The sequence below is a fragment of the Meleagris gallopavo genome, unplaced genomic scaffold (genome assembly GCF_905368555.1).
Source record: "Meleagris gallopavo unplaced genomic scaffold, MGAL_WU_HG_1.1 scaffold_36, whole genome shotgun sequence".
In the NCBI taxonomy this organism is placed as follows: Eukaryota; Metazoa; Chordata; class Aves; order Galliformes; family Phasianidae; genus Meleagris; species Meleagris gallopavo.
In genome coordinates this window covers 1-20,715 of record NW_028147049.1, presented here as the reverse complement: position 1 = coordinate 20,715, position 20,715 = coordinate 1, and the positions used below count along the sequence as shown (strand labels likewise).

The 20,715-nt window shown below is 58.9% G+C and overlaps 2 protein-coding genes across 2 annotated transcripts in view; both read right to left on the bottom strand.

Moving 5' to 3' along the window:
* The window catches only part of NPHS1 (NPHS1 adhesion molecule, nephrin), a 40,260-nt gene extending 20,059 nt beyond the window's left edge, over positions 1-20,201 (bottom strand). The window contains 10 exon segments of the mRNA XM_085215435.1: positions 4,408-4,622; positions 9,407-9,508; positions 9,510-9,534; positions 11,978-12,112; positions 12,115-12,139; positions 16,629-16,666; positions 16,669-16,692; positions 16,695-16,751; positions 17,757-17,895; positions 19,431-20,201. Coding sequence (XP_085071561.1) covers positions 4,408-4,622; positions 9,407-9,508; positions 9,510-9,534; positions 11,978-12,112; positions 12,115-12,139; positions 16,629-16,666; positions 16,669-16,692; positions 16,695-16,751; positions 17,757-17,895; positions 19,431-20,201 — 1,531 coding nt within the window.
* LOC146541878 (uncharacterized) lies at positions 512-3,506 on the bottom strand. Its single transcript, XM_085215433.1, has 2 exons — positions 3,420-3,506; positions 512-1,766 (listed from the first exon to the last, which is right to left on the bottom strand). The coding sequence occupies exons 1-2, from the start codon at positions 3,504-3,506 to the stop codon at positions 849-851; spliced, it is 1,005 nt and encodes a 334-aa protein (XP_085071559.1). The 3' UTR covers positions 512-848.
* Positions 20,202-20,715: the final 514 nt, after the last annotated feature.

Below are 20,715 nucleotides of genomic sequence, written 5' to 3'. Positions count from 1 at the left end.
TAGGGTCATGTGGGGTCACGTGGGGTCACGTGGGGTCATGTAGGGTCATATGGGGTCATGTAGGGTCATGTAGGGTCATATGGGGTCATATGGGGTCATGTAGGGTCATATGGGGTCATATAGGGTCATGTGGGGTCATGTGGGGGCTATAGGGTCATATGGGGTCATGTAGGGGATCTGTGATGGGGTTCTGATGGTCTGGGGGTTCTGATGGGTTCTGATGGGGATTCTATTATGGGCTGTGGGGTCTGTGATGGGGTTCTGCTGGGATTATTATGGTCTGGGGGTTCTGATGGGGTTCTGATGGGCTCTGCTGGGTTCTGATGGGTTCTGATGGGTTCTGATGGGATTATTATGGTCTGGGGGTTCTGCTGGGCTCTGCTGGGTTCTGCTGGGTTCTGCCAGGGTTCTGACGGAGTTCTGATGGGGTTCTGATGGTCTGGGGGTTCTGCTGGGTTCTGCTGTGCTCTGCTGGGCTCTGATGGGATTATTATGGGATGTGGGGTCTGTGATAGGGTTCTGATGGTCTGGGGGATCTGCTGGGATTCTGATGGGGTTCTGATGGGTTCTGATGGGATTATGATGGTCTGGGGGTTCTGCTGGGTTCTGCTGGGATTATTATGGTCTGGGGGTTCTGCTGGGTTCTGCTGGGATTATTATGGTCTGGGGGTTCTGCTGGGTTCTGCTGGGATTATTATGGTCTGGGGGTTCTGCTGGGTTCTGCTGGGTTCTGCTGGGTTCTGCTGGGATTATTATGGTCTGGGGGCTCTGCTGGGTTCTGCTGGGATTATTATGGTCTGGGGGTTCTGCTGGGTTCTGCTGGGTTCTGCTGGGTTCTGCTGGGATTATTATGGTCTGGGGGCTCTGCTGGGTTCTGCTGGGCTCTGCTGGGCTCTGCTGCGTTCTGCTGGATTCTGCTGGGCTGTGCTGGGATTCTGATGGTCTGGGGGTTCTGCTGGGCTCTGCTGGGTTCTGTATGATGGTCTGGGGGTTCTGCAGGGTTCTGCTGGGTTCTGCTGTGCTCTGCTGGGCTCTGATGGGATTATTATGGGATGTGGGGTCTGTGATAGGGTTCTGATGGTCTGGGGGATCTGCTGGGATTCTGCTGGGGTTCTGATGGGTTCTGATGGGATTATTATGGTCTGGGGGTTCTGCTGGGTTCTGCTGGGATTATTATGGTCTGGGGGTTCTGCTGGGTTCTGCTGGGTTCTGCTGGGATTATTATGGTCTGGGGGCTCTGCTGGGTTCTGCTGGGCTCTGCTGGGCTCTGCTGCGTTCTGCTGGATTCTGCTGGGCTGTGCTGGGATTCTGATGGTCTGGGGGTTCTGCAGGGCTCTGCTGGGTTCTGTATGATGGTCTGGGGGTTCTGCAGGGCTCTGCTGGGTTCTGTATGATGGTCTGGGGGTTCTGCAGGGCTCTGCTGGGTTCTGTATGATGGTCTGGGGGTTCTGCAGGGCGGTGCCAGGTTCTGTATTATGGTCTGGGGGTTCTGCAGGGCTCTGCTGGGTTCTGTATGATGGTCTGGGGGTTCTGCTGGGTTCTGCTGGGATTATTATGGTCTGGGGGTTCTGCTGGGTTCTGCTGGGCTCTGCTGGGATTATTATGGTCTGGGGGTTCTGCAGGGCCATGCTGGGCACTTCAGGGCTGTGCTGGGATTCTGATGGTCTGGGGGTTCTGCAGGGCGGTGCCGGGTTCTGTATGATGGTCTGGGGGTTCTGCAGGGCGGTGCCGGGTTCTGTATGATGGTCTGGGGGTTCTGCTGGGCTCTGCTAGGTTCTGTATTATGGTCTGGGTTCTGCAGGGCGGTGCTGGGTTCTGTATGATGGTCTGGGGTTCTGCAGGGCCGTGCTGGGTTCTGTATGATGGTCTGGGGGTTCTGCAGGGCCGTGCCGGGTTCTGTATTATGGTCTGGGGTTCTGCAGGGCGGTGCTGGGTTCTGTATGATGGTCTGGGGTTCTGCAGGGCCGTGCTGGGTTCTGTATGATGGTCTGGGGGTTCTGCAGGGCCGTGCTGGGTTCTGTATTATGGTCTGGGGGTTCTGCAGGGCGGTGCTGGGTTCTGTATGATGGTCTGGGGTTCTGCAGGGCCGTGCTGGGTTCTGTATGATGGTCTGGGGGTTCTGCAGGGCGGTGCTGGGTTCTGTATGATGGTCTGGGGGTTCTGCAGGGCGGTGCCGGGTTCTGTATTATGGTCTGGGGGTTCTGCAGGGCGGTGCTGGGTTCTGTATTATGGTCTGGGGGTTCTGCAGGGCGGTGCTGGGTTCTGTATGATGGTCTGGGGGTTCTGCAGGGCCGTGCTGGGTTCTGTATGATGGTCTGGGGGTTCTGCAGGGCGGTGCCGGGTTCTGTATGATGGTCTGGGGGTTCTGCAGGGCGGTGCCGGGTTCTGTATGATGGTCTGGGGGTTCTGCAGGGCGGTGCCGGGTTCTGTATGATGGTCTGGGGGTTCTGCAGGGCCGTGCTGGGTTCTGTATTATGGTCTGGGGGTTCTGCTGGGTTCTGCAGGGCTGTGCTGGGTTCTGTATTATGGTCTGGGGGTTCTGCTGGGTTCTGCAGGGCCGTGCTGGGTTCTGTATTATGGTCTGGGGGTTCTGCTGGGTTCTGCTGGGATTATTATGGTCTGGGGGTTCTGCTGGGTTCTGCTGGGATTATTATGGTCTGGGGGTTCTGCTGGGTTCTGCTGGGATTATTATGGTCTGGGGGTTCTGCTGGGTTCTGCTGGGATTATTATGGTCTGAGAGTTCTGCTGGGTTCTGCAGGGCCGTGCTGGATTCTGTATGATGGTCTGGGGGTTCTGCAGGGCGGTGCCGGGTTCTGTATGATGGTCTGGGGGTTCTGCAGGGCGGTGCTGGGTTCTGTATGATGGTCTGGGGGTTCTGCAGGGCGGTGCCGGGTTCTGTATGATGGTCTGGGGGTTCTGCAGGGCGGTGCTGGGTTCTGTATTATGGTCTGGGGGTTCTGCTGGGTTCTGTATGATGGTCTGGGGGTTCTGCTGGGTTCTGCTGGGATTATTATGGTCTGGGGGTTCTGCTGGGTTCTGCTGGGTTCTGCTGGGATTATTATGGTCTGGGGGTTCTGCAGGGCTCTGCTGGGTTCTGCTGGGGTTCTGCTGGGGTTCTGCTGGGTTCTGCTGGGCTCTGCTGGGTTCTGCTGGGATTATTATGGTCTGGGGATTCTGCTGGACTCTGCTGGGTTCTGCTGGGTTCTGCTGGGCTGTGCTGGGATTATTATGGTCTGGGGGTTCTGCTGGGCTCTGCTAGGTTCTGTATTATGGTCTGGGGTTCTGCAGGGCTCTGCCGGGTTCTGTATGATGGTCTGGGGGTTCTGCAGGGCGGTGCCGGGTTCTGTATGATGGTCTGGGGGTTCTGCAGGGCGGTGCCGGGTTCTGTATTATGGTCTGGGGGTTCTGCAGGGCCGTGCTGGGTTCTGTATGATGGTCTGGGGGTTCTGCAGGGTTCTGCTGGGCTCTGCTGGGATTATTATGGTCTGGGGGTTCTGCAGGGCCATGCTGGGCACTTCAGGGCTGTGCTGGGATTATGATGGTCTGGGGGTTCTGCTGGGTTCTGCTGGGCTCTGGTGGGTTCTGCTGGGATTCTGATGGTCTGGGGGTTCTGCTGGGCTGTGCTGGGTTCTGTATGATGGTCTGGGGGTTCTGCTGGGCTCTGCTAGGTTCTGTATTATGGTCTGGGGGTTCTGCAGGGCGGTGCCGGGTTCTGTATGATGGTCTGGGGGTTCTGCAGGGCGGTGCCGGGTTCTGTATTATGGTCTGGGGGTTCTGCAGGGCGGTGCCGGGTTCTGTATTATGGTCTGGGGGTTCTGCAGGGCGGTGCCGGGTTCTGTATTATGGTCTGGGGGTTCTGCAGGGCCGTGCTGGGTTCTGTATGATGGTCTGGGGGTTCTGCTGGGTTCTGCTGGGCTCTGCTGGGATTATTATGGTCTGGGGGTTCTGCAGGGCCATGCTGGGCACTTCAGGGCTGTGCTGGGATTATGATGGTCTGGGGGTTCTGCTGGGTTCTGCTGGGCTCTGGTGGGTTCTGCTGGGATTCTGATGGTCTGGGGGTTCTGCAGGGCCGTGCTGGGTTCTGTATGATGGTCTGGGGGTTCTGCTGGGCTGTGCTGGGTTCTGTATGATGGTCTGGGGGTTCTGCTGGGTTCTGCTGGGCTCTGCAGGGCTCTGCTGGGATTCTGGTGGTCTGGGGGTTCTGCAGGGCGGTGCCGGGTTCTGTATGATGGTCTGGGGGTTCTGCTGGGTTCTGCTGGGTTCTGCTGGGATTATTATGGTCTGGGGGTTCTGCTGGGTTCTGCTGGGATTATGATGGTCTGGGGGTTCTGCTGGGTTCTGCTGGGATTCTGATGGTCTGGGGGTTCTGCTGGGTTCTGCAGGGCGGGGCCGGGCCGCAGGACGTACGGCGCAGCTGCAGGCGGTGCTCGGCGCTGACGGTGACCCCCAGCGGCTCGGCGGTGGCCCTGCAGGCGACGCTCAGCCCGGCGTCGTCGGCGTCCACACGGAGCCGCAGGGACGAGCGGGAATGGAAGCCGCCATAGGGGGCCGGCAGGGGGGGGAGGGGGGAGCCGGGGAGCCTGAGGGAGAGAGCGGGGAGTGGGGGATTGTGGGAAATTGGGGGGGGATTGTGGGAAATGGGGGGGGTGGGATTGTGGGAAATTGGGGGGGGATTGTGGGAAATTGGGGGGGGATTGTGGGAAATGGGGGGGTGGGGGATTGTGGGAAATTGGGGGGGGATTGTGGGAAATTGGGGGGGGATTGTGGGAAATGGGGGGGTGGGGGATTGTGGGAAATTGGGGGGGGATTGTGGGAAATGGGGGGGTGGGGGATTGTGGGAAATTGGGGGGTGGGGGATTGTGGGAAATTGGGGGGTGGGGGATTGTGGGAAATTGGGGGGGATTGTGGGAAATGGGGGGGTGGGGATTGTGGGAAATTGGGGGGGGGATTGTGGGAAATGGGGGGGTGGGGGATTGTGGGAAATTGGGGGGTGGGGGATTGTGGGAAATTGGGGGGGGATTGTGGGAAATGGGGGGGTGGGGGATTGTGGGAAATTGGGGGGGGATTGTGGGAAATTGGGGGGGGATTTGTGGGATATGGGGCAGTGTGGAGGACTGTGGGATATGGGGGGGATTGTGGGAAATTGGGGGGATTGTGGGAAATTGGGGGGAGGAAATGGGGCGGTGGGGGATTGTGGGAAATTGGGGGATTGTGGGATATGGGGGGGATTGTGGGATATATGGAGGATTGAGGGGGATTGTGGGATATGGGGAGGTGGGGGATTGTGGGATATGGGGGATTGTGGGAAATTTGGGAAATTGGGGATTGTGGGATATGGGGGGATTGTGGGATATATGGGGGGGATTGTGGGAAATTGGGAGTGGGGGATTGTGGGATATGTGGGGGCAGTGTGGCGGATTGTGGGATATGGGGGGATTGTGGGATATGGGAGGAGTGGGGGATTGTGGGATATGGGGCAGTGTGGAGGATTGTGGGATATGGGGGGATTGTGGGAAATTGGGGGAGTGGGGGATTGTGGGATATGGGGGGATTGAGGGGGATTGTGGGAAATTGGGGGTGGGGGATTGTGGGATATGGGGCAGAGTGGAGGATTGTGGGATATGGGGGGGATTGTGGGATATATGGAGGATTGAGGGGGATTGTGGGATATGGGGGGGATTGTGGGATATATGGGGGGGATTGTGGGAAATTGGGGGGTGGGGGATTGTGGGATATGGGGGGATTGTGGGAAATATGGAGGATTGAGGAGGATTGTGGGATTTGAGGAGGTGGGGGATTGTGGGAAATTGGGGGATTGTGGGATATATGGGGGATTGAGGGGGATTGTGGGATATGGGGCGGTGGGGGATTGTGGGATATGGGGGAAGTGGGGGATTGTGGGATATGGGGGGATTGTGGGAAATTGGGGTGGGATTGTGGGAAATTGGGAGGTGGGGGATTGTGGGATATGGGGGATTGTGGGATATATTGGGGGGTTTGTAGGGGATTGTGGGATATGGGTGGGGTTGCAGGGGATTGTGGGAAATATGGAGGATTGTGGGGGATTGTGGGAAATGAGGGGGGTTGTGGGGGATTGTGGGACACGGGGGGCATTATGGGATGTATGGGGTATTGTGGGATGGGATGGGGGGGGATTATGGGAAGTATGGGGTGTCACGGGATGGATGGGGCATTATGAGAAGGGAGTGTGGGGGATTGTGGGATACGTGGGGGATTGTGGGATACGTGGGGTTATCGTGGGATGGGATTGTGGGGCATTATGGGATGGATGGGGTCATTATGGGGTGTATGGGGGATTATGGGAGATGGGATGGAGGGGGATTGTGGGGTATGGGGGATTTGGGGGGATTGTGGGGTATGGGGGGGATTGTGGGAGTTGGGGTATTATGGGATGTATGGGGTATCATGGGATGGGATTGGGGTTATTATGGGATGAGATGGAGGAGCATGATGGGACATGCCCCATGCACAATGGGGCACAATGGTGACACAATGGGGCACAATGGGGCACAGTGGGGCACAATGGGGCACAATGGGGCACAGTGGGGCACAGTGGGGCACAATGGTGACACAATGGTGACACAATGGGGCACAATGGGGCAGTGTGGGGCACAATGGAGACACAATGCTACACAATGGGGACATGATGGGGCATAATGGGGCACAGTGGGGCACAATGGTGACACAATGGTGACACAATGGTGACACGATGGGACACAGTGGGGACACAGTGGTGACACAATGGGGACACAATGGGGCACTATGGTGACACAATGGGACTCAATGGGACACAATGGTGACATAATGGGGCACAATGGGGACACAATGGGGCACAGTGGTGACACAGTGGTGACACAATGGTGACACGATGGGACACAGTGGGGCACAGTGGTGACACAATGGGGACACAATGGGGCACTATGGGGCACAATGGGGCACAGTGGTGACACAGTGGGACACAGTGGTGACATGGTGACACAGTGGGGACACAGTGGTGACAAATGGTGACACAGTGGTGACACAGTGGGGACACAATGGGGACACAGTGGTGACAAATGGTGACAAATGGTGACACAGTGCTGACACAGTGGTGACAAATGGTGACACAGTGGGGACACAGTGGTGACACAATGGGACACAGTGGTGACACAGTGGTGACACAGTGGTGACAAATGGTGACACAATGGGGCACAATGGGGCACAGTGGTGACAAATGGTGACACAGTGGTGACACAGTGGTGACAAATGGTGACACAGTGGTGACACAATGGTGACACAATGGTGACACAGTGGTGACACAGTGGTGACACAATGGGACACAGTGGTGACACAGTGGTGACACAGTGGTGACAAATGGTGACACAATGGGGCACAATGGGGCACAGTGGTGACAAATGGTGACACAGTGGTGACACAATGGGGCACTATGGGGCACTATGGGGCACAGTGGTGACACAGTGGGGCACAGTGGGGCACTATGGGGACACAATGGGGCACTATGGGGCACTATGGGACACAGTGGTGACACAGTGGGACACTATGGGGCACTATGGGGACACAATGGGGCACTATGGGGCACTATGGGACACAGTGGTGACACAGTGGTGACAAATGGTGACACAGTGGTGACACAGTGGTGACACAATGGTGACACAATGGGGCACAGTGGTGACACAGTGGTGACACAATGGGGCACAGTGGGACACAGTGGTGACACAGTGGTGACAAATGGTGACACAGTGGTGACACAATGGTGACACAGTGGTGACAAATGGTGACACAATGGGGCACAGTGGTGACACAGTGGTGACAAATGGTGACACAGTGGTGACACAGTGGTGACACAATGGTGACAAATGGTGACACAGTGGTGACACATGGTGACACAGTGGTGACAAATGGTGACACAGTGGTGACACAGTGGTGACACAGTGGTGACAAATGGTGACACAATGGGGCACAATGGGGCACAGTGGTGACAAATGGTGACACAGTGGTGACACAGTGGGACACTATGGGGCACTATGGGGACACAATGGGGCACTATGGGGCACTATGGGACACAGTGGTGACACAGTGGGACACTATGGGGCACTATGGGGACACAATGGGGCACTATGGGGCACTATGGGACACAGTGGTGACACAGTGGTGACAAATGGTGACACAGTGGTGACACAATGGGGCACTATGGGGCACTATGGGACACAGTGGTGACACAGTGGTGACAAATGGTGACACAGTGGTGACACAGTGGTGACACAATGGTGACACAATGGGGCACAGTGGTGACACAATGGTGACACAATGGGGCACAGTGGGACACAGTGGTGACACAGTGGTGACAAATGGTGACACAGTGGTGACAAATGGTGACACAGTGGGGACACAGTGGTGACACAGTGGTGACAAATGGTGACACAGTGGGGACACAGTGGGACACAGTGGTGACAAATGGTGACACAGTGGGGACACAGTGGTGACAAATGGTGACACAGTGGGACACAGTGGTGACAAATGGTGACACAATGGGGCACAGTGGGACACAGTGGGACACAGTGGTGACACACTGGTGACACAATGGGGCACAGTGGTGACAAATGGTGACACAGTGGTGACACAGTGGGACAGTATGGGGCACTATGGGACACAGTGGTGACACAGTGGGGCACAGTGGGCCACTATGGGGACACAATGGGGCACTATGGGGCACAATGGGACACAGTGGTGACACAGTGGGACACTATGGGGCACTATGGGACACATGGGTGACACAGTGGTGACAAATGGTGACACAGTGGTGACACAGTGGTGACACAGTGGTGACAAAATGGGACACAGTGGTGACACAGTGGTGACAATGGTGACACAGTGGTGACACAGTGGTGACAAATGGTGACAAATGGTGACACAGTGGTGACACAATGGGGACACAATGATGACACAGTGGTGACACAATGGGGCACAATGGGGCACAGTGGTGACACAATGGTGACACAGTGGTGACCCAGTGGTGACAATGGTGACACAGTGGTGACACAGTGGTGACACAATGATGACACAGTGGTGACACAATGGGGCACAATGGTGACACAATGGGGCACAGTGGGACACAGTGGGACACAGTGGTGACACAATGGGGACACAATGGGGCACAGTGGTGACAAATGGTGACACAGTGGTGACACAATGGGGCACTATGGGGCACTATGGGACACAGTGGTGACACAGTGGGGCACAGTGGGGCACTATGGGGCACAATGGGGCACAGTGGTGACACAATGGGGCACAGTGGTGACAAATGGTGACAAATGGTGACACAGTGGTGACACAGTGGTGACACATGGTGACAAATGGTGACACATGGTGACAGGCTGGTGCCCACGTGGTTCCTCTGATCTCCCATCGCAGGGTGGGGGCGGGGCGGGCGCTGCTGGCGCTGCAGCTCAGATCCACCAAGGTGCCGGGACGGGGGGGGGGGGGAGACCGAGATGGACACCGACTGGGGGGGGACTGCAGGACACACGGACACGTTGAGACCCACAGAGACCCACAGGGACCCACAGGGACCCACGGGGACCATAGAGACCCACAGAGACCCATAGGGACCCATAGAGACCATAGAGACCCATAGAGACCCACAGGGACCCACAGAGACCCATAGAGACCCATAGAGACCATAGAGACCCATAGAGACCCATAGAGACCCATAGAGACCATAGAGACCCACAGAGACCCATAGAGACCAATAGAGACCCACAGGGACCCACATGGACCCATAGAGACCATAGAGACCCATAGAGACCCACAGGGACCCACAGGGACCCACAGGGACCCATAGGAACCCATAGTGACCCATAGAAACCCATAGAGACCCATAGGGACCCACAAAGACCCATAGAGACCCATAGGAACCCATAGTGACCCATAGAAACCCATAGAGACCCACAGGGACCCACAGGGACCCATAGAGACCATAGAGACCCATAGAGACCCACAGGGACCCACAGGGACCCATAGAGACCCATAGGGACCCATAGAGACCCATAGAGACCCATAGGGACCCATAGAGACCCATAGGGACCCATAGAGACCCATAGAGACCCACAGGGACACATAGAGACCCATAGAGACCATAGAGAACCACAGAGACCCATAGAGACCCCATAGCTGCCCTACAGCACTGCCTGACGGCGCTCCCTGACCCCATACCCACCTCATAACCTTTCCCTGCCCCCATACCCACCCCATGACCCCTCCCTGACCCCATACCCACTGCATGACCCCATAACCCCTCAATAACCCCTCCGTGACCCCATAACCTCCCCATAACCCCATACCCACTCCATACCCACCCCATGACCCCATAACCCAATAACCCCCCCCATATCCCCTCTCTGACCCCATACCCACCCCATACCCACCCCATGACCCCATAATCCCCCATAACCCCTCCCTACCCCGTACCCACCCCATACCCACCCCATAACCCCTCCCTGACCCCATAACCCATACCCACCCCATACCCACCCCATAACCCCTCCCTGACCCCATAACCCCATACCCACCCCATACCCACCCCATAACCCCTCCCTGACCCCATAACCCCATACCCACCCCATACCCACTCCATAACCCCCCATAACCCTCCCTGACCCCGTAACCCACACCCACCCCATACCCACCCCACACCCACCCCATAACCCCTCCCTGACCCCATAACCCCATACCCACCCCATACCCACCCCATAACCCCTCCCTGACCCCATAACCCCATACCCACCCCATACCCACCCCATAACCCCTCCCTGACCCCATAACCCCATACCCACCCCATACCCACCCCATAACCCCTCCCTGACCCCATAACCCCATACCCACCCCATACCCACCCCATAACCCCCCATAACCCCTCCCTGACCCCGTAACCCCACACCCACCCCAACCCACCCCATAACCCCTCATAACCCCTCCTAACCCCATACCCACCCCACACCCACCCCATAACCCCTCCCTGACCCCATAACCCCATACCCACCCCATACCCACCCCATAACCCCTCCCTGACCCCATAACCCCATACCCACCCCACACCCACCCCATAACCCCTCATAACCCCTCCTTACCCCATACCCACCCATACCCACCCCATAACCCCTCCCTGACCCCATAACCCCATACCCACCCCATAACCCCCCATAACCCCTCCCTGACCCCATAACCCCATACCCACCCCATACCCACCCCATAACCCCTCCCTGACCCCATAACCCCATACCCCACCCATACCCACCCCATAACCCCTCCCTGACCCCATAACCCCATACCCACCCCATACCCACCCCATAACCCCCCATAACCCCTCCCTGACCCCGTAACCCCACACCCACCCCACACCCACCCCATAACCCCTCATAACCCCTCCTTACCCCATACCCACCCCACACCCACCCCATAACCCCTCCCTGACCCCATAACCCCATACCCACCCCATACCCACCCCATAACCCCTCCCTGACCCTATAACCCCACACCCACCCCGTACCCACCCCATAACCCCCCATAACCCCATACCCACCCCATACCCACGCCATAACCCCTCCCTGACCCCATAACCCCATACCCACCCCATACCCACCCCATAACCCCTCCCTGACCCCATAACCCCATACCCACCCATACCCACCCCATAACCCCTCCCTGACCCCATAACCCCATACCCACCCCATACCCACCCCATAACCCCTCCCTGACCCCATAACCCCATACCCACCCCATACCCACCCCATAACCCCTCCCTGACCCCATAACCCCATACCCACCCCATACCCACCCCATAACCCCTCCCTGACCCCATAACCCCATACCCACCCCATACCCACCCATAACCCCTCCTTACCCCATACCCACCCATAACCCCTCCCTGACCCCATACCCCCCGTTCCCCCCCACTCACAGATCACACTCAGCCTGGTCCGTGCAGCCGGCCCCCCCCGCAGCCCCCCCACCTCGCAGCCATAAACGGCCCCGTTGTCACTTGGGGTCACCACCAGCTGCAGCTCCCTGCTGGTCACCGCTCCCCCAAGTGCAGCACCCCGTCCTTCAGGGGGCGGCCCTCCTGGGGGGGTGGGGTGGGGGCAAAAAATGGGGGTGGGGGGGTCAGAGTTGGGGGGTATGGGGGGATACTGGGGGGAATGGGGACAATGGGGGGCACTGGAGGGATATTGGGGGGATATGGGGGGAATTGGGGGGATATGGGGCAATGGGGGATACTGGGGGATATAGGGGGATATGGGGGATATTGGGGGGAATTGGGGGGATATGGGGGGATATGGGGGGCAATGGGGGATATTGGGGGGATATGGGGGGATATGGGGGACAATGGGGGGGTATGGGGGGATACTGGAGGGGAATGGGGACAATGGGGGGCACTGGAGGGATACTGGGGGGATATGGGGGGAATTGGGGGGCAATGGGGGGATATGGGGGGATATGGGGGGATATTGGGGGATACTGGGGACAATGGGGGCACTGGAGGGATATTGGGGGATATGGGGGAGATTGGGGGATATGGGGGGATATGGGGGGATATGGGGGGAATTGGGGGGCAATGGGGGGGATATGGGGGGATATGGGGGGATATGGGGGGTATGGGGGGATATTGGGGGGATATGGGGGGATATGGGGGAAATGGGGGATATTGGGGGAATTGGGGGATATGGGGGGATATGGGGGGATATGGGGGCACTAGAAGGATATTGGGGGGATATGGGGGGATATGGGGGATATGGGGGGCAATGGGGGCATATGGGGGGATATGGGGGTATTGGGGGGCAATGGGGGCATATGGGGATATGGGGAGATATTGGGGGGCAATGGGGCCACTGGGGGATTATTGGGGGGAATTGGGAGGTATTGGGAGATATTGGGGGGATATTGGGGGAATGGGGGGATATGGGGGGGAATTGGGGGATATTGGGGGGATATTGGGGATATTGGAGGCAATGGGGGCACTGGGGGATATTGGGGAGAATTGGGGGAATTGGGGGATATTGGGGGGATATGGGGGCAATGGGGGGCACTGGAGGGATATTGGGGGGATATGGGGGGATATGGGGGATATGGGGGATGGGGGCATATGGGGGATATGGGGGTAATTGGGGGCAATTGGGGCATATGGGGGATATGGGGAGATATTGGGGGGCAACTGGGGCCACTGGGGGGATATGATGTGGGGGAATTGGGGATATTGGGGAGATATTGGGGGGATATTGGGGGATATTGGGGGGATATTGGGGGATATTTGGGGACTGGGGGATACTGGGGGGATATTGGGGGATATTGGAGGCAATGGGGGGCACTGGGGGATATTGGGGGAATTGGGGGAATTGGGGGATATTGGGGGATATGGGGGATATTGGGGTGATATGTGGGGTATTGGGGGTATTGGGGGCATATGGGGGGATATGGGGCAATTGGGGCCACTGGGGGGATATTGGGGGATATTGGGGGATATGGGGGGCAATGGGGGGATATTGGGGGGATATTGGGGGAATTGGGGGGCAATGGGGGCACTGGGGGATATTGGGGGGATATGGGGGGTATGGGGGTATTGGGGGCATATGGGGGGATATGGGGGATATTGGGGGCAATTGGGGCACCGGGGGGATATTGGGGATTTGGGGATATTGGGGGCAATTGGGGGGCACTGGGGGATACTGGGGGATGGGAGATATTGGGGAGATATTGGGGAATTGGGGGGATATTGGGGGATATGAGGGATATTGGGGGATATTGGGGGGCAATGGGGGCACTGGGGGGATACTGGGGGGATATGGGGATACTGGGGGATTGGGGGGCATGGGGCATGGGGGATATTGGGGAGATATTGGGGAATGGGGGGCATATTGGGGGCTTTGGGGGATATTGGGGGGAATTGAGAGGATATAGGGGGCACTGGGGGGATATTGGGGAGATATTGGGGGATATTGGGGGCACAGGGGGGATATTGGAGGGAATTGGGGGATGGGGGATTAGGGGGGATATTGGGGGGATATTGGGGGGAATTGGGGGGAATTGGGGGGATATGGGGGGTATGGGGGGATATGGGGGATATTGGGGGATATGGGAATGGGGGCACTGGAGTGATATTGGGGGGATATGGGGGGAATTGGGGGGATATGGGGGAGTATGGGGGGATATGGGGGGAATTGGGGGGATATGGGGGGATATGGGGGGATATGGGGGAATTGGGGGGATATGGGGGGGTATGGGGGGATATGGGGGATATGGGGGGATATTGGGGGGATATGGGGGGGAATTGGGGGGATATTGGAGGGAATTGGGGGAAATTGGGGGGATATTGGGGGGAATTGGGGGGATATGGGGGGATATTGGGGGGATATGGGGGGATATGGGGGGCAATGGGGGGATATTGGGGGGAATTGGGGGGATATGGGGGGGTATGGAGGGATATTGGGGAGATATGGGGGGATATGGGGGGATATGGGGGGATATTGGGGGGATATGGGGGGAATTGGGGGGCAATGGGGGTATATGGGGGGATATGGGGGGATATGGGGGGATATGGGGGGCAATGGGGGGATATGGGGGGATATGGGGGATATTGGGGGGAATTGGGGGGAATTGGGGGGATATTGGGGGGAATTGGGGGGAATGGGGGGATATGGGGGGATATTGGGGGGAATTGGGGGGATATTGGGGGAATTGGGGGGAATTGGGGGATATTGGGGGAATTGGGGGGAATTGGGGGGCAATGGGGGGATATGGGGGGATATTGGGGGGAATTGGGGGATATTGGGGGGAATTGGGGGGATATGGGGGATATTGGGGGGATATGGGGGCATTTGGGGAGATTTGGGGGATATTGGGGGAGCATTGGGGGGATGTTGGGGGGTTATTGGGGGATATTGGGGGGGCATTGGGGGGATATTGGGGTTCTTTTGGGGTGACTCATTGGGTTCTATTGGGGTCCCTTTGGGGTCCCATGGGGGTCTCACTGGGGGGTCTAATTGGGGGTCTAATTGGGGGTCCCACTGGGGGTCCCATAGGGGTCTCCTTGGGGGTCCTTTTGGGGTCCCACTGGGGGTCTCATTGGGGATCCCATGGGGTTCCATGGTCCCTTTTTGGGGTCCCATTGGGGTCCCATATGGGGGTCCAGTGGGGTCTCACTGGGGATCCCATAGGGGTCCCTTGATCCCTTTTTGGGGTCCCATAGGGGATCCCATGGGGGTCCCATAGGGGGTCCTTTTGGGGTCCCTTTGGGGATCCCATGGGGTTCCTATTGGGGGTCCTGTTGGGGGTCTTTTGGGGATCCCATGGGGGTCTTTTTAGGGGCTCCCATTAGGGGGTCCCATAGGGGGTCCAATGGGGGTCCGATGGGGGTCTAATCGGGGTCCCACTGGGGGTCCCTTTTTGGGGTCTCATTGGGGGGTCCCATTGGGGTCCCATAGGGTCCCTTGGTCCCTTTTTGGGGTCCCACTGGGGGTCATTTTGGGGGGTCCTATTGGGAGTCCTTTTGGGGTCCCATTTGGGGTCTAACTGGGGGGTCCCACCGGGGTCCATTGGGGGTCCCATTGGGGTCCCTTGGTCCCTTTTCGGGGTCCCACTGGGGGTCTTTTTGGAGGGTCCCATAAGGGCCTTTTGGGGTCTCAGGGGAGGGTCCCTTTGGGGATTCCCAGGGGGTCTCATTGGGGGTCCCACAGGGGGTCCTTTTGGGGTCCCATAGGGGTCTCATGGGGGTCTTATTGGGGGTCCGGTGGGGGTCTCATTGGGGGTCTAATTGGAGGGTCCCATATGGGTCCTTTTAGGGTCCCATGGGGGTCTTATTGGGGGTCCCATGGCGGTCCGGTGGGGGTCTCATTGGGGTCTCATTGGGAGTCCCATAGGGGGGTCCCACAGGGGGTCCTTTTAGGGTCCAATGGGGTCTCATTGGGGTCTCATTGGGGGTCCCACAAGGGGTCCTTTTAGGGTCCCATGGGGTCTCATTGGGGGTCCAATGGGGGTCTCATTGGGGTCTCATTGGGAGTCCCATAGGGGTCCTTTTAGGGTCCCATGGGGTCTCAGTGGGGGTCCAATGGGGTCTCATTGGGGTCTCATTGGGGGTCCCATAGGGGGTCCTTTTAGGGTCCCATGGGGTCTCACTGGGGGTCCGATGGGGGTCCAATGGGATCTCATTGGGGTCTCATTGGGGTCTCATTGGGGGTCCATAGGGGTCCTTTTAGGGTCCCATGGGGTCTCAGTGGGGGTCCGATGGGGGTCCAATGGGATCTCATTGGGGTCTCATTGGGGGTCCCACAAGGGGTCCTTTTAGGGTCCATGGGGTCTCATTGGGGGTCCGATGGGGGTCCAATGGGATCTCATTGGGGTCTCATTGGGGGTCCGATGGGGGTCCAATGGGATCTCATTGGGGTCTCATTGGGGGTCCCACAAGGGGTCCTTTTAGGGTCCCATGGGGTCTCATTGGGGGTCCGATGGGGGTCCGATGGGGATCTCATTGGGGTCTCATTGGGGGTCCCATAGGGGTCCTTTTAGGGTCCCATGGGGTCTCATTGGGGGTCCGATGGGGGTCCCGTCGGGTCCCTCACCTTCGTCCACACGAGGCGGGGCGCTGGGTGCCCCCCCGCGCGTGGCACAGCAGCCGCAGGCGGACCCCGCCCGGAAGGTGGCGTTGGGGGGCGGGGCTTCGAGCCACACTTCCTGCGGGGGGTCTGGGAGGGGGCGGAGCTTCGGTCAGGACACGCCCCCCTCCTCCGGCCAAACCACGCCCCTCCTCCCAGGCCACGCCCCCTCCCAATCTCTCTCATTGCCCCCCTGCGTCCCCTCCCAGTCCCTCCCAGTCCCTCCCAGTCCCTCCCAGTCCCCCCATGTCCCCTCCATCTCCTCTTTATTCCCTCCCAGTCCCTCCCAGTCCCTCCCAGTCCCTCCCAGTCCCCCCATACCCCTCCCATCCCCTCCCATCCCTCCCAGTCCCTCCCAGTCCACCCGTATCCCCTCCCATCTCCTCCATATCCCCATCCAGTCCCCCCCAGTAGCCCCATTTCCCCTTCCAGTCCCTCCCAGTCTCCCCATATCCCCTCCCATTCCCTCCCAGTACCCCTACTCCCCCTCTCATCCCCTCCATCCCCTCCCAGTCCATCCCAGTCCCTCCCAGTCCCCCCATATCCCTCCCGTTCCCTCAGAGTCCATTTCATCCCCACCCATCCCCTCCCAGTCCCTCCCAGTCCCCCCGGTCCCCCTCCCAGTACCCCCATATCCTCTTCCATGTCTTCTATATCCCTCCCATCCCCTCCCAGTCCCTCCCAGTCCCTCCCAGTCCCCCAGACCCCCTCCCAGTCCCTCTCATCCACTCCCGGTTCCTCCCAGTCCCTCCCAGTCCCTCTCCCAGTACCACCATATCCCTCCCATCCCCTCCCATTCCCTCCCAGTGCCCCTTCCCACTCCTCCAGTTTCCCCACATCCCTCCTGGTCCATCCCAGTCCCCCTATATAACCTCCCCAGTCCCTCCCAGTCCCTCCCAGTCCCTCCCAGTCCCTCCCAGTGCCCCCTTATCCCCTCCCATCTCCTCCATATCCCCTTCCAGTCCCCCCCAGTCCCCCTCCCAGTCCCTCTCATCGCCTCTCATCCCCCCCAGTCCCCTCCCACCCCCACCACGCCCCCCCACTCCTTCCCATCCCCCTCCACACAACCCCCTCCCCCCCCCCCCAAACACCCACGGGTGACCCCCAGCATGACGCTGGCACTGCGGCTCCCCATCCCCGGGCTCAGCGCCTCGCACAGCAGCGCCCTCCCGTGGTCACGGCGGTGCCCCACAAACGTCACGTTGGAAGCCGAAACGGAGCCGCCGCCATCGGCCTGGGGGGGGGGGGGGGGGGGACAGAAAGGGGATTTGGGGACATGATGGGGGTGTGGGGACATCAGTGGGGTGTGGGGACATCAGTGGGGTGTGGGGACATCAGTGGGGTGTGGGGACATCAATGGGGTGTGGGGACATCAGTGGGGTGTGGGGACATCAGTGGGGTGTGGGGACATCATAGGGGGATGGGACACCATTGGGTTGTGGGGACATCATTGGGTTGTGGGGACATCATTGGGGTATGGGGACATCATTGGGGTATGGGGACATCATTGGGGTGTGGGGACATCATTGGGGGATGGGGACATCATTGGGGGATGGGGACATCATTGGGGTGTGGGGACATCATTGGGGTATGGGGACATCATTGGGGTGTGGGGACATCATTGGGGGATGGGGACATCATTGGGGTATGGGGACATCATGGGGGTGTGGGGACATCATTGGGGGATGGGGACATCATTGGGGTGTGGGGACATGAGTGGGGTTTGGGGACATCATTGGGGTGTGGGGACATCATGGGGGTGTGGGGACATCATTGGGGGATGGGGACATCATTGGGGTGTGGGGACATCATTGGGGTGTGGGGACATCATTGGGGGATGGGGACATCATTGGGGTGTGGGGACATCATTGGGGTGTGGGGACATGAGTGGGGTGTGGGGACATCATTGGGGTGTGGGGACATCATTGGGGTGTGGGGACATCATTGGGGTGTGGGGACATGAGTGGGTTGGGGACATCATTGGGGTGTGGGGACATCATTGGGGTTTGGGGACATCATTGGGGTGTGGGGACATGAGTGGGGTTTGGGGACTATGGTATGGACAATTGGGGTTGGGGACATCATTGGGGTGTGGGGACATCAGTGGGGTGTGGGGACATGAGTGGGGTTTGGGGACATCATTGGGGTATGGGGACATCATTGGGGTGTGGGGACATCATTGGGGTGTGGGGACATCATTGGGGTGTGGGGACATCATTGGGGTGTGGGGACATCATTGGGGTGTGGGGACATGAGTGGGGTTTGGGGACATCATTGGGGTATGGGGACATCATTGGGGTGTGGGGACATCATTGGGGTATGGGGACATCATTGGGGTATGGGGACATCAGTGGGTGTGGGGACATGAGTGGGGTGTGGGGACATCATTGTGGGGTGTGGGGACATCATTGGGTATGGGGACATCATTGGGGTGTGGGGACATGAGTGGGGTGTGGGGACATCATTGGGGTGTGGGACAATCATTGGGGTGTGGGGACATGAGTGGGGTGTGGGGACATCTTTGGGGTGGGGACATCATTGGGGTATGGGGACATCATTGGGTGTGGGGACACAATGGGGCACAGTGGGACACAATGGGGCACAATGGGACACAATGGGACACAATGGGGACACAATGGGGACAATGGGCACAATGGGACACAATGGGACACAATGGGGACACAATGGGGCACAGTGGGACACAGAGTTGACCCAGAGGTGACACAGGGGTGACACAGTGGTGACACGTGGGTGCCACCGATGTCCCACCGGTGTCACAAGCGTGTCCCCGTGCTGCAGCTCGCGCCCCCCCAGCCACCAGCGCAGCCGTACTGGGGGGTTACTGGGAGCACTGGTGCACGACAGCGTCAGCGTCCCGTTCTCTGCCACCGTCGGGAACCCCGAGATCGTCACCTCTGATGGGAGGTCTGCGGACCAGTATGGACCAGTATGGCAGTATGGGGCAGTACGGGGCAGTACAGGGCAGTACAGACCACTATGGACCAGTATGGAGCAGTACGGGGCAGTATGGACCAGGATGGGCCAGTATAGCCCAGTATGGGAATGGGGCAGTACAGGGCAGTATGGGCCAGTAAGGCCCAGTATGGGGTGGTATGGACCAGTATGGACCCGTGCAGGGCAGTATGGAACCAGTATGGACCAGTAGGGGCAGTATGGACCAGTATGGACCAGTATGGACCAGTATGGGGCAGTATGGACCAGTATGGACCAGTACAGGGCAGTATGGACCAGTATGGACCAGTATAGACCAGTATGGACCAGTAGGGGCAGTACAGGGCAGTATGGACCAGTATGGACCAGTATGGAGCAGTACAGCGCAGTATGGACCAGTATGGACCAGTATAGATCAGTATGGACCAGTAGGGGCAGTACGGCAGTACGGACCAATATGGACCAGTATGGACCAGTATGGACCAGTATGGGCAATGTGGACCAGTATGGAGCAGTATGGAGCAGTATGGACAGTATAGACCAGTCCATCCCAGTCCCCCCCAGTTCCTCGATTCCCTCCCAGTCCATCCCAGTCCCTCCCAGTTCGATTCCCCCCAGTCCATCCCAGTGAGGACTCCCATTGCTCCCATTCCCTCCCAGTCCCTCCCAGTCTATTCCAGTTCCTCCCAGCCCCTTCCATTCCCTCCCAGTTCCTCCCAGTCCATCCCAGTGTGGTCTCCCAGTCCCCCCAGTCCCTCCCATTGTGGTCTCCCAATCCCTCCCAGCATCCCAGTCATGACTCCCATTGCCCCATTCCCCCCTGGGGCCTCCCCCTCCCTTTCCCCCCAGTTCCCCCCCGGCCCTTCCAATCCCTCCCCGTCCCCCCCGCCCATCCCATTGTGGTCCCCCAGTCCCTCCCAGTTTCTCCCCCTGTGGTCTCCCAGTCCCTTCCTTCCTTCCCAGTTTGGACTCCCATTGCTCCCTTTCCCTCCCAGTCCCCCCCAGTCTATTCCCGTTCCTCCCAGCCCCTTCCATTCCCCCCCAGTTCCTCCCAGTCCATCCCCGTGTGGTCTCCCAGTCCCTCCCAGTCCCCCCGGAGGCC

Bases quoted from the DNA above. Each gene is read 5' to 3' on its own strand.
- LOC146541878 (XM_085215433.1), bottom strand. From the start codon at position 3,506: ATGGCCCTGCAGAACCCCCAGACCATAATAATCCCAGCAGAGCCCAGC. The intron at 1,767-3,419 runs GCACGGCCCTGC...AGAACCTAGCAG, and splicing joins AGACCATCATACAGAACCCA to AGCCCAGCAGAACCCCCAGA.